Source organism: Sesamum indicum, linkage group LG10 (assembly GCF_000512975.1).
Source record: "Sesamum indicum cultivar Zhongzhi No. 13 linkage group LG10, S_indicum_v1.0, whole genome shotgun sequence".
NCBI classification, from domain to species: Eukaryota; Viridiplantae; Streptophyta; class Magnoliopsida; order Lamiales; family Pedaliaceae; genus Sesamum; species Sesamum indicum.
Window position 1 is genome coordinate 12,431,801 of NC_026154.1, and position 15,523 is coordinate 12,447,323.

General features: G+C 33.9%; 2 protein-coding genes across 4 annotated transcripts; one reads left to right on the forward strand and one right to left on the reverse strand.

Moving 5' to 3' along the window:
* On the forward strand, positions 564 to 2,963 carry LOC105172391 (60S ribosomal protein L22-2-like). The gene is made up of 3 exons (XM_011093789.2): positions 564 to 701; positions 787 to 1,077; positions 2,617 to 2,963. The coding sequence occupies exons 2-3, from the start codon at positions 833 to 835 to the stop codon at positions 2,759 to 2,761; spliced, it is 390 nt and encodes a 129-aa protein (XP_011092091.1). The 5' UTR covers positions 564 to 701; positions 787 to 832; the 3' UTR covers positions 2,762 to 2,963.
* On the reverse strand, positions 4,506 to 8,699 carry LOC105172392 (dormancy-associated protein homolog 3). Of its 3 annotated transcripts, none has more exons than XM_020697294.1 (3): positions 8,504 to 8,699; positions 8,102 to 8,250; positions 4,506 to 5,125 (listed from the first exon to the last, which is right to left on the reverse strand). In XM_020697294.1, the coding sequence occupies exons 1-3, from the start codon at positions 8,616 to 8,618 to the stop codon at positions 5,009 to 5,011; spliced, it is 381 nt and encodes a 126-aa protein (XP_020552953.1). In that variant the 5' UTR covers positions 8,619 to 8,699; the 3' UTR covers positions 4,506 to 5,008. The 3 variants fall into 3 exon arrangements, with proteins under 3 accessions (XP_020552953.1, XP_011092092.1, XP_011092093.1); XM_011093790.2 differs by having other exon boundaries at positions 4,544 to 5,125; positions 8,086 to 8,250; positions 8,504 to 8,695; XM_011093791.2 differs by having other exon boundaries at positions 5,081 to 5,175; positions 8,086 to 8,250; positions 8,504 to 8,698.

A 15,523-nucleotide genomic window follows, 5' to 3' on the forward strand; every position in this document is an offset into this window, starting at 1 on the left:
ACCACATCGAAAAGGTCCGGTAATAACCCCCGATGTCTAAGTAAAAAGAAAAAATTATAGAGAAAAAATATTTTAGGGTCATAAGAATATTAGGACAACCAAAGATGTACCTTGTACATCAAGGGCGACTATTTATAGATTTTCTCTAAGTGTACAACTTCACGTAAACTACAGAAGTTAGAATAATAAGACCGTCATAGTATATACATTAGAGTTTTGGGGGTATTAGGGCCATATTATAAAAACGCTAAATGAATGGAGTAGACTCATAGCTCATCTATAAGTTGGGAAAAAAGTTTGAGTACGATCTTCATAAAATCATCCCCACATCAAAAGGACATATTTACGACAATCTATTATTGAATTGACAGAAGTTAGAATCAAATTATCCATGTATTAAACCTAAGCATATAATAATTGAAAGTATTATAACAAAAAATTATTTGAGTTTAATTATTTTAAATTAAGTTTGAAAGTATAACTGAAATTTTAAGATAAGAATGTCTTTGTTCAAGGTATAGACCTGCGGACAGAGCAGATCAAGTTGAGGCCTTATAACTAACTGTCGGCCGAATCCATTATATATCACATTTGGGCCGAATTACGACCCACAGACCTATACCCATGAAATGCTCAAGCAATAAAAACCCTAACCACATCCCCCTTGTTCGCCGCTGCTCCATCCATCTTTCGTAGCACAGGTCAGCTCGCTTTCTCTACAGTAGTCTCCGGACGGTTGTCACGGTCTGATTATTGATTAATTTTGATTTTTCGGTTGAAATGCAGTTGCCTTTTTGGGGAGGTGGTGGAAGAATTCATAGGAAACTCAGAGATGAGTAAAGGAGGAGCAGGGAGCGGTGGGGCCCAGAAGGGAGGGAAGAAGAAGGTGTCGACGTTCGTGATCGACTGCGCGAAGCCGGTCGAGGATAAGATCATGGACATTGCCTCACTGGAGAAGTTTCTTCAGGAGCGCATCAAGGTGGGAGGCAAGCCCGGGGCGCTTGGCGACTCTGTTACAGTCACCCGCGACAAGACCAAGATTTCGGTTACTGCTAATGACACCACCTTCTCCAAGCGGTAACTTTGTCTTCCTCTGATACTTCTGTTGTTTATTTATTTATATTTTGAATTTTTTCCCTTTTGATGAGCTTAGTTTATTTCTGTTGTTGGGAAATTGGAACTTATTTGCTGACTCATAATCGAAGACAAATGAAATGTGTTTCTCATTGATATAATAATTGATATTATACCTAAGTATTGTATAATGGTGTTTTTAGTATCCATTTCTGCAACATCCATGTATCATTTGGTGCATATCAAGAATTTTGGTTCGAAATTAGATTCATGTTATTGTATGAGAAGTAATACTTGATTGGAAATGGTCGGGAATTTGCAATGTGACTAATATTTTCTACTTAGACGCTCATTATTTCTGGTGGGGCGGTGTATGATTTATTTCAGTTTATGCATATGAGATTGCAGCAATTGTCTTTTGGAATACATTGTTAGATAGTTGAGACTTGAATATATTCAGAGGCTATAGACCAATAGCAACTATTGTATGCAGATCAAGATAATATGAATTTGTTGTGGATGCTATTGAGGGAAAATTATTCAAAAATAGTTGCAAGAAAAAGAAAAAACTTGATAAAATACCAAGAAACTTTAGAAATGTGTTTCTTTCCTAAAAATAAAAAAAAATAGCTATTAAATCCATATACAAACTAGTCTATTAGTTCTGTACATCCATATACAACCGATTATTTTGTTGTACAAGATCAACTAGTCTATTACAAAGGTAGGCATATCTGAACTTATTTGTCATGTGCACACCATTAGTTTATTGTGTGTGTGGAAAGAAAAGGGTAAAGGATCATTGAGGGGAGGGGAGGGGGATGCCTGGCCCTGCCGTGGTTTGGTGCTGCAAAGGTGCAGTGCTGCTACTTTTTAGCGCCATTACTGAAGGCAACTGCAAACTTTCTTTTTCTAATTTATATGCAGAACTGTGCATTCAAAACATGGTTCTGTGCTGTTCAATTTTTTTTTCTTCTATTATTTTTCTAAGCAAAAAGAACCCTGTTTCCAAAAAACCGTCATTTTCGCAGATTTTTGTTTTTTTAAGAAAATCTAATTTTGAAGGCAGACTGCTTTTAAAACGCCGGTTCTGCCTAAATTTCAAACATCTTGAGAATGTGGTATTTTCTCAATTTTCCTTTTCTTTACTTATATTTAATAATTTTTCCTGCTATTGATCTAGGCCTTGGATACCAAAAAGTTTGGGTAGTCTGTAAGTTAAGGTCAGATTGATTTCATGATTCCCTTCACATGGTTCTGATACAGGACCTGAACCACCCGAGCCCAAAATTAGCTAAGTGGTTGTCAGACCTTTTCCGGCCCCTGTAATTGTTTTACATGAAGTTAAAATACTTTCTGCTTTCCTAATATGCTGAGCAGCTCTTCCCAGAATTTTGTATAGGCCCGAACCCTCTGCATTGCTGAATATCCTGATGTTGTTTGCTGTTCTCTTGGTCTGGTTGTCTTTTGGTCCTCTTGTTCTTTATGTTCACTTTCGCGAATTGTTCTCATCTTGGCGTGTCGTTCTATCATGGTATTCAGGTACTTGAAGTACTTGACAAAGAAATACCTCAAGAAGAACAATGTGCGTGATTGGCTCCGGGTGATTGCTTCCAACAAAGATCGAAGTGTCTATGAGTTGAGGTACTTCAACATAGCTGAGAACGAGGCTGAGGAGGAGGATTGATTGAAGAGTGTAATATTTTTCACTAGTTGATTGTTCAGCTGCCTCTGTTAGACATGTCTTCAGATTTTGTTACGCAGACCAAAGGTGTTGTAGTTCTATCTGAAAGTTTAAACTATAGCTTTTGATTGAATTGGATCTTTTGCAACAGCCTTTCTTTGCTACTTTATAATGCTGTAATTGGTCAGTTGCAAAGGTTCTTCCAGTTTGGTTCATTGAAACTCGTAGCATTATAAAGAACTAGAACTAGTATATATGACAACACTTGTATAATTAAATTCTAAAAATTAATTATTACTTTGAATAGTTATATATTAATTGGATAAATAAAAAAAGTTAGAAAATATAAGAAAGTTACGGCAAATTATTTAAAAAGGAGTTAAAAAAAGATGAGAAAGATGATAGAGAAATGAAAAGTCCGAGAGAGAAGCGAAATAAAAATTTATAAAATAAATATAAAATTATAAAACGACGAACTAAAAAATTGAAGGCATCAAAAGAATGATTTTTTTTTATTTTCTTTTAATTATTATTATTAGTTATATAAAGGCATAAATAACAATGCCATTGAACCCCCAAGTCCACAAAACCCACAATAAAATGAAAATTGTACTTATATTTCTTTCGAAAAATATTTCTTTTATAATTGCATTTTGTTGTTAAGATGTGAGACAAAATATGCTAAGATGAATAGTAAGTCTACTGCATTTTCAATTTTGCTGCTCATAATCTAAATCTATATTTTATTGATCAAATATCTGGTAAGTATATTGTTATATGGTTAAAAAGAATAAATGTAATAGAATACTTGCATCAGTTGGAAATGGAAATATAGTGTTTTTTTGGGTTTTTCACTTTTGTATATATATATATATATATATCGAGTGAGGTTATAATTATTACATAACAATACTTTATTCAACCACATTTTTTTAGTATTACAGGATACAAATACTTAAAAAATAAAAAAGCAGAGATGTCGAAAACTAACATAAATATTAAATAATTGTGTTTTTAGGATGAAAAAAAATCCCGATCGCAAACATAATAAAAAAATTATTTTTTATCTATCCTACAAATTATTATCAAAAAATTATCTTATACAGCAGTTATCAAAGTAAGGAACCAATTTGTTGATGGTGTCAGTGTCTTTTTCATAATAAAAAGTATATGTTAATGTTATTTATAGAAATTTAAATTTGTCACAATTTTCAATATCACAGCATGTCCTATATCAATTCAAGTATTACGAATACCCTCATAAAATAATAAAAATTTTTACATAGTCATCTTTTGGCATTATGTAGATAAATTACATCATAATAGATGAAATATATAAATTATTATAACTTAATCGTACACACTAAAAATATTAACAAGCGAAATAAAAAAAATTTGAAATATTCTCATCCCATCAATCCATCTTAAGGTTCTTACCACGTCATTAATCTGTATGTATGTTGTTGAGCATTCTATAAACAATATTGAGTTGATTACACTTAAACTCCATTAAAAAATGTGAAATCACAATTTTTCTATTAAAAACTACACTAATACCTCCTCCGAAATTCACTGTGTGCACTTGATTTTTTTTTTTCGTTAGAATTTTACACCAATCATACGACAAGTATATTATATTTATCATATTATTAATCTGACTTTGACCGACCAAATTCGGACTAGAATTTTTCATGTACATACATAATCTATACCATGATTTGGATAAATCGGTATTTTTAAACCGATGAAACAAACGAGGCAATAAATTATTAGATTCGATCATTGATCCGACATTCAAAACATTGATGATTGATAATAATAATCCAATTGAAAAGGTAAGATCACAAGGGAGCTCTAACGGCAACAATACAACTTGGGAACAAATGAACACATCATCACATCGCAAAGAACAGATGCTTCATGAGCACTGCAGAGCTGATCATAACATGGCCATGGATGTACTTCCAAGATGATCAGAAAGCTTATGTTTCCTATTACACTTCTTGATTACAGAAAACCTTCATACAGAAGCAGAGCTCGGTACCCCACAGATTCGAAGAGTCTCATTTCAGGAACAGTGAGCCTGCCCGCGCACGCTTTAAAAAACACACATTGAAAAAAGCTACACTGCCGACATATACATACAGGGCTGACGACACACGGCCAACGACTCCTTTGCACATCCCCAACCTTAGAAAAATCCCGATGGATAACATCCAGCGCACCGCCTCAAGAAAAATTGAAGCTTCCTCAAATCTCACAGGTCGTAAGGAGGAGGAGGGCTCCTGGGTCCAACTCCGCTAGCCTTTTCGTATGCAAATGATGCTGACCTCCTGCGGAACCGAAAAGCTTCTCTTCCTCCGGCACCTAGTTGAATATCGTCCACAGGCATGCTTTCAGAAACAAAGTTCTAAAACCTAAAAAGACTATGATAGTAAGGCAACTTGAACATGAATACTCTTCCCAATTGAATGTACAAGGATACTACGGAGTGTAGCACTCCCTCTATAAATACATACCATCTCATGAGAAATTCCAGTTTATTCCAATAAGGGAACGGACATTTTTTGTCAATATATCACACAGACGTAAGGCAATTATATACTTCATCAAAACTCAGCCAAAGTATAATAATTGTATAAGTAAATAGCAAGAACTCCTGACTTAATGACTGTTAATCCACCTAATAAGATTAATAACTAGGCTTATAATCCAGTTAGATGAGTTACTGTGAACTTTTTCCTGAAAAAATAAGCGGCATGGAATGCGTTGTCAACTGAGAAATACAATTAATTGGCTTATATATGAATCTATATATACACACACACACATACAAAATAGAACAATTCCATGCAATAACACAAACCAACAATTATTCCTCGCGCAATTACCATATTTCATGAAGCAACAACTACCAACAATCACTTATCAATCCACAACATAATACCTCCTATTTTTTCTTTTAATTCCCGATATCCCACAACACGTATGACATCTCATCATCATATCACACAACACACAACTCGTACGATATCACATTATCTCTGTTAATTGATGACATCCCACAGCTTGTCATCAATAACATTATCATAAACCTTTGCAATATGCAGTTTGGTAAGCCATCTTTCTGACTCTACTTACGTCACCACATTCATAACTATGTCATACAACTTAACTATCAATTTAGTAGAAGTGTATCATAATCATTCACAATCATTCACCATATCTGTAACACCCATGACCACGAAGAAAACACATAACCATAGTTTCACGAGACAACAAAAGTTTACAAGCAACAAGTATATCAACATAGATATAGACCCAGTTGATCATACTTGCCTCAATTATGTATTTTATCCGTATATCCTATAACAAGCTACAACACATATAATCAACAAATCCAAAATATTGTACCTAATCTTTCAATACCTCATTATACAAAATTCGGATCTCTACTCCGTTTTCTTCCACATGAACTAGACCCAATTATCGTTCCATTAGTATATATCTTACTATACAAAAATGGAGTTGAGTGATTACGTTGTTGTGAATGATTGTGATACACTTCTATTTAATTGATGATTTGAGTTGCATGACAAGGCACAATGTTAAATTGAATCAGAAAAATGATTTAGCTAACTAGGAATCATATTGTAACAACTCATGATGATATTATTGATGACGAACTGTATGCTCTCGTTGCGTGGATTTAGTCTTATGCATGTATATGTAAATATATTTATATATATGCATGTATATATATATACATACTAATTAACAATACATTGTGTTGGCAACTCATGACGTGCCACGTACTCCTTTCAAGAGAAGACAGTGAAATTATCCCTAAATTAAATGACATAATCGTTATATATGTGTCATATGCATACAGTAAAATCTCTATAAATTAATAATATTGGGACCATGAAATTTTATTAATTTAGAGAGATATTAATTTATCGATAAATTAATATTTTATTAATTAAAAGAGAGACTTTTTAAATTCAGCAAATTTAGTACATATGTATTGAAAATAAATGAATTCATATATGTTTCATTGATTATATTCATGCATCAATCAATTCTTTGTAACTAATTAAATATATTCATGTATAATATCAATTCATTGTATACAATTAACTATTATATTCATAGAGCATTGTATCAATTCATTGAAATTACTTAAATATATATGTTTACATTAATTCGTTGCACTTAAATAACTATTATAGCCAATTAAATATATTAATGCATGATGAATGAAACATATACTATATAAATCTCATATGAAAATAAAATAATTCATGACACCCAACCATGTCTTCTCATCTAAAAGACATCGCAAAATCATCCATGAATGATCAAATGCGTAAAGTATTACAGACTTCATATTTTAGCAAATTACCATAATACTTATGAATTATTAATTTAGAGTTTTAATGGGACCTAATATTTATAAAAGAATTTTTTGAAAAATTGTTATCTTATTATCTTATCGAATTTGATGAATTTTTACAAAAGCCCAAATTGGGACCGAAAGATTTTATTATTTTAGAAAATTTATTAATTTATTGAAATTTTACTCTATTAAATAGAATATAAAATGCAATATAATTTGAAAAAGAAAGTCCAATCTGCCTACAGACCCAAAAACTATATAAATCCCAATTACGCATAAAAAAAAGCATGTATCAAGTTGCAAGCTGCAACACAAATAAACAAATGAAAAATCGCAATCAGATGATCATATCTCAACAATACCTTAATATTAGTTAGGTAAACGTTCTAAATCAAATCTGCAGTTGTTTGTCAGAGCAATGGGAATATGACCGCAAAGGGAACAATTTTTCTTAAAGCAATTAATTACTTGAGTGGAGGTTCTATATAAAATTCCACAAATGTCATTCTCTTAGGCCCTACCCAAACTAGGTGCAGGTTCATCATAATTTGGCCGCGAATTGTGGGCCCCACGACATCGACGGCTGCGATGAACCTGAAGTTTGAGCATTGCCTGGCATTATCCGTCGGAAAATTTAGCAAAGCTGTGGACGGTCCTCGATGAAGATCCGTTTCATTCTGGATCCCATCACGTAACGGCGCCCATACAATTTTACGACAGCCGCTGATCCCGCCGGTCCCGCAGTGGGACCACAGGATCAACAGGTCCTGAACCAGCAAACTACGCTCCTGCTAGGTCACCGACTCACCCAAATGAGTTGTCACCAAATGAGTCGATTACCTTCGAACGAATGTTTTCTACTTGACCCGACGGCCGACCGCAATATGTTAAACGATAACAATATTTCATAATTCAATTGCAAGCTTACCGGCGAAAGGAGATACCGGAGGAGTGGAGCCGGCGGGGGACGCCGGCGGCGAGTCCTTCGCAGCCGCTTGCGGTGGCTTTACGATCATGATGCTTCTGGTTACTCTCACTGCCTCCTCCGCTGCGGCTTCCGCAAACGATTTTCGATTGTCCGCAACCTCTGATTCTGCAATAGCAGATTACACGTTGATTCTGATGTATACTGGGAAAACTCGTCGAATTTCCAAGTAGGCCCATAATTCTAAAATCCTCCGATAAGTTGATAAATTTTACATAAGTTTTCAACCCATTTCGTCCAAAACCCCATTAATGGAAATATAACTATGATTAAATACAGTAAACTATTTACAAATAATTTGCTTAAATAACATTTTAGTTATAGTTAATCCTTCCGGCTTGAGATAGCAAGAGCGGCGTACCCTTGCCGGAATTAGATCGGAAGCTAAAAGTGGAGTGTTTCCTCAGTTTCCCGAGGCCGCTGTCAGGCCGAGGGCCCGCAACGGTATCGTCCCAGAGCTGGTCAAGTAACCCCATGGGGCACAGTTTAAGAGAGCGAGGCGCAAGTTAGCAAGGACGGCGCTCGATCAGCTGACCTTCATTCGCTCGAAGCTTGTGGAGATATTTATTGACGGCGGGCGTTAAAGGTCGGGCAGTTGTTCGGGATGCAAATTAGATGAGGACCGTTGGATCAGATCTGGACGCCGTGAGATGACGTGGATGACCAAGAGATAAGCACGTGACAAGTAGATAAGAACGACGTGACAGGACCGGAGACAAACTCCTTACTTGTCGAAAATTCGACGTGGCAGCAATCCAACGGGACAAAAATCGAAAGTACATTAATGCCCCTGAACATCCTGTAAATCCGTAACTGGGGTGTAGGTGGTCCAAGATTTATGAAACATACTGTAATTAGTAGTTACTATAATTAAAGGATTGTTTGTAATAATTTTTACTTTTTACGGCGGTAATAAATTGTAAAAAAAATTGAGGATAAATTAAAATTATTTAGAAATAAAATCTAAAAGTAGCAAAAAATTAATGTTAGAGTGTCGGGAAAAAGAAAAAAAATTAATAATATTTATAATTTTATTAATAAATTGCAAAAGTCGATGGGGAGTTGCTTATAACTTTTAATTTAAACCAACTTAATTTAAGCGATTCAGAAACAAAAATCGTAAAACAAAAAATCTCTTTCAACTTGTTTTCGACAATAAACTGATAAATATTTAAAATAAACATTTGCAGACACCCCATATGAAGTGTTTCGCTGAACATATTAAAAATATTTTATTTACTTTATAAAATGCTTTAAAAGTTAAAAAATTTTGAACTTCGTTTTGAATATAAAATTGTAGAGTATTTAGATAAATAGGATTTAAAAGGTTATAAAATGTATAGGCGTTTGGCATAATATTCTTTTTCATATTAATTATTAAGTTTCAAATCATGTAAATAGAATTTTTTGCTTTAGGATAAAAAAAAATGATTGAACTTAATTTTTTCAGAAAACTAAATATTTGAATTTAGATTATAAATTATTAAATATAGTACAATTTATAGAGCTTATAATTTCTTAGATGTTGGATAAAATATCATGAACACCTTATAAATTCAGTCAAGCAGCCTTTAAGTCCAACTTGTCGACCTCATCCTCATGTTATTCAAAGTGGACCAGAGTGGGGTCTATAACGTGAAATCCTTCCTGTCAAAACCACCGAACTTTAAGGTTGGTCCCATACTCCGTTCGGAAAGTTTACTCGGATTAGAATCGATCGAATTAAATTTATTACAAAGTAAGTATGATATATTTATTTTATGATTGATCATTTTTTTTTTGAACTGTACATCAATTATATAATAAGTATATTACACTTGTCGTATAATTAATTCAAATTTGATTAAATCGGCTCTGAACTAAAATTTTCCGACCCCGTGATAATTTAGTCGTAGGTGTTTCTTGTTGAAAACTCTCCACTCAAATTGAGTTAAATGGTCATATTATTATTTTTGTTTTTTGTTTTTTTTAGTGAAAATGGCAAATTATTATTACAATTAGTAATATCAAACATCAATATTTAATAAATATCGACAACAATAATATTATATACTATTCATCAATATTCGATAATAATATCTAATTAAGACCTATAATTAAAGTAAAACTATATCTACTAATCAAATAAAAATATCACATACATTGATAGAGTTTGAACCCACAATGTTAGAGTTATGAGATCTTAATTTCTCTGATTGAGCTAAGCTTCATCCAATGGTCATATTTGTTAGGGATAGTTACGGTGCTGTTTTGGTTTCCTGTTGTTGTTTTTCATACAATTTAAATTGAAACAATTAGATATATTCAATTTTGGAGAATAGAAAATTAAAGTTGCTTCTTTTGAATCAAAACCAAATGTGTAGTTTTATGTAGTTTTGGGCAGTATTGCGGTTGATAAGTATTGATTCGATTAGAAAGATGTGACCTCCATTCAAGGATTCAAGCTCGTTATATATTCTTTCCATATATTGAAGATGGGTCCTAAGGAAAAAAATAAGAATGTTAGCCTTGTCGGGTTTGTCCTCAACTAAAAACCTCTGACACTCAAGTTAGTTAGGTTCAAAGTTAAAATATGTGATCTGGAGATATAAATGAGGTAGAAAGCATGAATATATCTTACCATAAGTGCTTCAGGTTTGAGTTATTTATAGTGCCTACATGTACGGAATAAATTGGGCATGTGGCATCCTAGCTTCTTTGTTCATAATCGTGCGATGATGGATCGGATTGCTCATTTGGATGCGGGCTTCGGGTCTTGGAGCGGGTAGGGTTTTGAAACCTTACCCAGGCATATGTCATGTGGGTCTCCACAATTTTTTTGGGTATTTTTACTCCAAGTAAGGATTTTTTTTTGTCCTTTTCTTGAACGATGAAGTAATACCCTCATCATTACTCCCCCACTTCTTCTAATACAAGTAATTATATTAGAAGAAGATGTATAGTCGCTTCCTTACACCTGAACCATCGTGTCCTTTGGCTCCTATCCATGTGTCATCATCTAGACAGTCTTCACCGGGCATGCTCCTTGATACTTCTCCCCTATAAGTATACGCTGCTTTCAAATTTTACTCACCACCTCAGTCACTCACAAGAGCTTGCTGCCTACAGTCCCTCGATCTCGACCGCCGTCCCCGAGGTACTCATGTCTTCCTCTAACTCCGAATCTAGTTCAGATTGTAACTTTGGTCATCTGCGACCTCTTCTCGATCCTGTAGTGCTATCCTAGTACGTATTCCCCCATTTGTAGTGGGTCCCTCTAAAGCAGTAGGTAGACACCAGGCTTAGGAACATTTGTGCAAGAGGAAATACCCACACATGTTAAATATTAAGAAATGCTAACGAGAAGTCCTTGGGCTCGCATTACTTGCAGTTTCCAACAAGGGAAACACTCAGAAATGTGATGAGGGTTTGGGCTATGAAAAAAGGGTGGGATTTGACATTTGAGACACCTACTTCAACGCAGGCAAACAAGCTGTTGACAGGGGATCGGGGGCTGGGTCGTGTATAAGAGTGTCACCACTCACGACTTCGATCGGCACCGGGGCTAGTGGAGGAAGATTAGGATCTGGGGTCCTGGAAGTATCAACCCTTGATGCAGCTGAAGCGACCTCAGCTACGAGACCACCACGAAGGGCACGAAGCCAGTTAGTGATCCTAGAGTTCATTGCTACATTATCTGCAAAAATAATAAGAACTTAGAAAAGGAGTACGATAGAGCAATAATATTGAGGAAAGGCAAGCATAATGAAATCACCTAAAGAACTCCTAACTCGGAGGGGTGCTGGAGTGAGATGAACGAGCCACAAAACTTCTTCTTCTATAAGCTTTGTAGGGTTATACCGATAAGCGGTAAGGCTGTTAATCTAATCGCCTTCAGCCCCCTCCTTCTGTTATAGGTTTGAGTTTATCCACACCCCAATCACAACGAAAGGGCCACTCTTGGCCAGGTTGAACAAAGATGAACCTCTCCCTCTAAGGACCAACATTGGATTTTAACATATCTAAAAATCGACAGTCTTTACGAGCAGAAAATATCCCCACATCATAATTACTATTTTTAAATTAGCAAATAAATTCATGGGAGAAGTTTACTACTAGCTAATTAGACTTTTTTACTCTCCCGAACCTTTAAAATTAGACCCTTAGTTTTTGTTAAAATATTAATATTAAATAATTCCTGTGACACCCCCTACTCGCTACATCTAATTATCATTATTTCATCCTTTCTTTAATTAGAACTCATTCTATAAGTAATTCCCTTTCAACCCGTAAAATAAATTCTAATATATATCACAAAAGATAATATATACCTCCAAAAGTTTATATTTACCCTCACTAGATGTCTTCATTTACATAATCTCAAGGGAAGTAGCACCATAATTTTGAACACAAATCCGACAAAAGAGTAGAATATTTAACAACCAAACAACCAAAAGCTCCGGCTTCAGCTGTCACGGCTGACCCACCTAATAAAGACCACGACACAACTCAAAGTCCAATATGGCTAGTCAGTTTGACCTATTTTCTGAAAAGTACGTGGCAAGAAATGAGCTGCCTACTCAATAAGTATACATAATCAGTCTATATATATACACAGGCAATAATTCATGTACATGCAGTCACATCGACTAACAGTCATTCGTCATATGGCAACATCAGATATAAGCAATAATACATACTCACAGCTGTAAATCAATCCACGTCATAATATTTGACGTTATCATTAGCTAAGGGCCCTACTTACTCTAATTGGAGTACATCAGTCAATGGTTTCGCCGGCCATCATCATCTCATCGTCATATCATACACAACACAAGGATATCCGTTATATGTGATATCCCCACACTCTTTTACTCCAGCTGTGTAGCAATATCAGCACAGGACATCACCACAAACATGGTATCCCCACACCACTCCAGTGTGTAGCTAACAACACAGGATATTCTCCGCTGCCTCGAATACCCCGATACCCTACGCGCCATGGTACCTAACTTAATTCATATATTTTTATATCACATCATCAATCACATCATCATCAATCACATTATCATAAACCATTGACTGTACTCCCAACTAGGTAAGCATTATCCTTTATTTTAATTCACGATCATCATTCTGTTCTTTATGATAATTACTCCCAATTGGATTTTATACAACAATCAATTATACAATCATCACGTAATCATATCTCGTGTGTCCCTACATTACAATCACATAAGACATAGTAACAATTTCGTCAATATTATGGTAATCTAACAAATAATCCACAACTAATTATATAAATAATCAACATACGAAATCCACGTATATAAATATAAAGTCAAGTTCACGATCACATCCAAAAACCAATATATATGATATATACAATACTATACATATAGCTATATATATAAATCCAATTACCTATACTTATTTTAAATCCCAAAATATTTCGATTTCACGAGTGACTGCTCAACTCTCTACTTTGTCTTCACGTCCTATAATAGATTATTATACATATAATCAATATAGAATATCATAAACTCTAAATAAAATATTATACAATGTTTGTACATTTTCCACCAATGTTTTAATATTCTATTTATATTAAAAGTCCAAACCCCTGTTCTATTTTATTTTAGATAACTTCACTTTCTAAGTTTCTCAAACATATATTTACTTTATCAACTAATTCATAAGAATTCATTTAATCAAACACCTTCTATAACTATCATTTTTAACAACATCTCTAAAAGAGATTATCATTAAACCTCATCTTCCCTCTCTAATAACATAATATTTCTTAAATATAATTTCTGAACCATTTTCATGAATTTTTTATCAATTTACCGTTGCTATATAATTTAATTAAACAAAAATTCATAGAATTACATATTTAGTTAATCATTCCGATGGAATTGTGTAAATTGGCTATAATAATAATTAAATCTAACAAATATAATAATTTAATTAATCAACTATATCATTTTTATATCAAATGTGATATTTAATTGAGCACTAATTTAAATAGCCAAAATCATAAAGTACTCCGGTTAAATAGTACATCGCTCAATATAATCAATATTTAATAAACTTACTAATTAAATAATATAATTATACAAATTAATATAAATTAAAATTTAATTCACGTACCTCTGTTTATCTTTTTCGTGAGAGAGATTGCAATTTAATTTTCTTAATTGTGTGTTGTGTGTTGTATGTTGTACATGTGTGTGTTGTAATATGTGTCTGTACAAGGCAAGAGAGAAGAGAGTGAGGCGGTGGGGGTGATGGCCCACCAAGCCCACTCTAAACTCTCTCTCTCTCTAATTCATATATATATATATATTATATTACTTACTAATATATATATATATATTATTTACTAATATATATATATATAATGTTTTTATTATTTTATTTATTAATTAGACTTTTCTCAAAATTTTCATTACGTCCTTTCTAATTTTCTTAATTAATATAATTTGCCCCCAAATATTATTACGAACTCCAATTTAATCCGTTCAAGTTTTATTATATCCCAAATTCAATCTATAATTTGTTTACTAATTAAATTTAATTTTTTAATAATTATCAATTAGTCTCCCAATTATGTAAAAACTTCTACGTCACAATTCTCCCCTCCTAATAAAAATTTCGTCCCCGAAATTTAACTAACTTACCCGTTCAATGGAATAAATAGGGATACTTCTCTCTCATATGCTTCTCAACCTCCCAAGTTGCCTCTTTAGGGGAATGATGACTCCATCTCACTTTTACCATCGGTATGTCCTTGTTTCTCAATTTCCTTACACTTCTATCCAAAATCTCTACTGGCTCGTCCACATATGTTAACTCCTCAGAAATTTCTATCTCCGACTAACGAATAATGTGATCATGATCAGACTGATATCATCGCAACATCGAAACATGAAAAACATCATGTATTTGTGACAACTCTACTGGTAATGCTAGTCGATACGCCAGTGATTTGTTTCTTTCAATAATTTCATACGGGCCAATATATCTCAAATTCAGATTCCCTTACCTGTTAAACCTCAGGATCACCTCCAAGGAGAAATTTTCAGGAAAACCATATCACCTACTTGATACTCCATCTCCCTTCAGTGTTGATCAACATAACTTTTTTATCGATCTTGTGCTACCTTCAAGCGCTTCTTAACTACTTGTATCTTTTCCACTGTTTGTTGCACCAATTCAGGACCTTCTAATTGTCTTAATCCTTCTCCCAACAAATCAGACTGCGACATCTTCTTCCATATAAAGCTTCATGTGGGGCCATACCGATACTAGAGTGGAAACTGTTATTATATGCAAATTCCATTAGAGGTATATGATCATCCCAGTGCCCTTAAATTCAATTGTACAAGCGCTCATCATA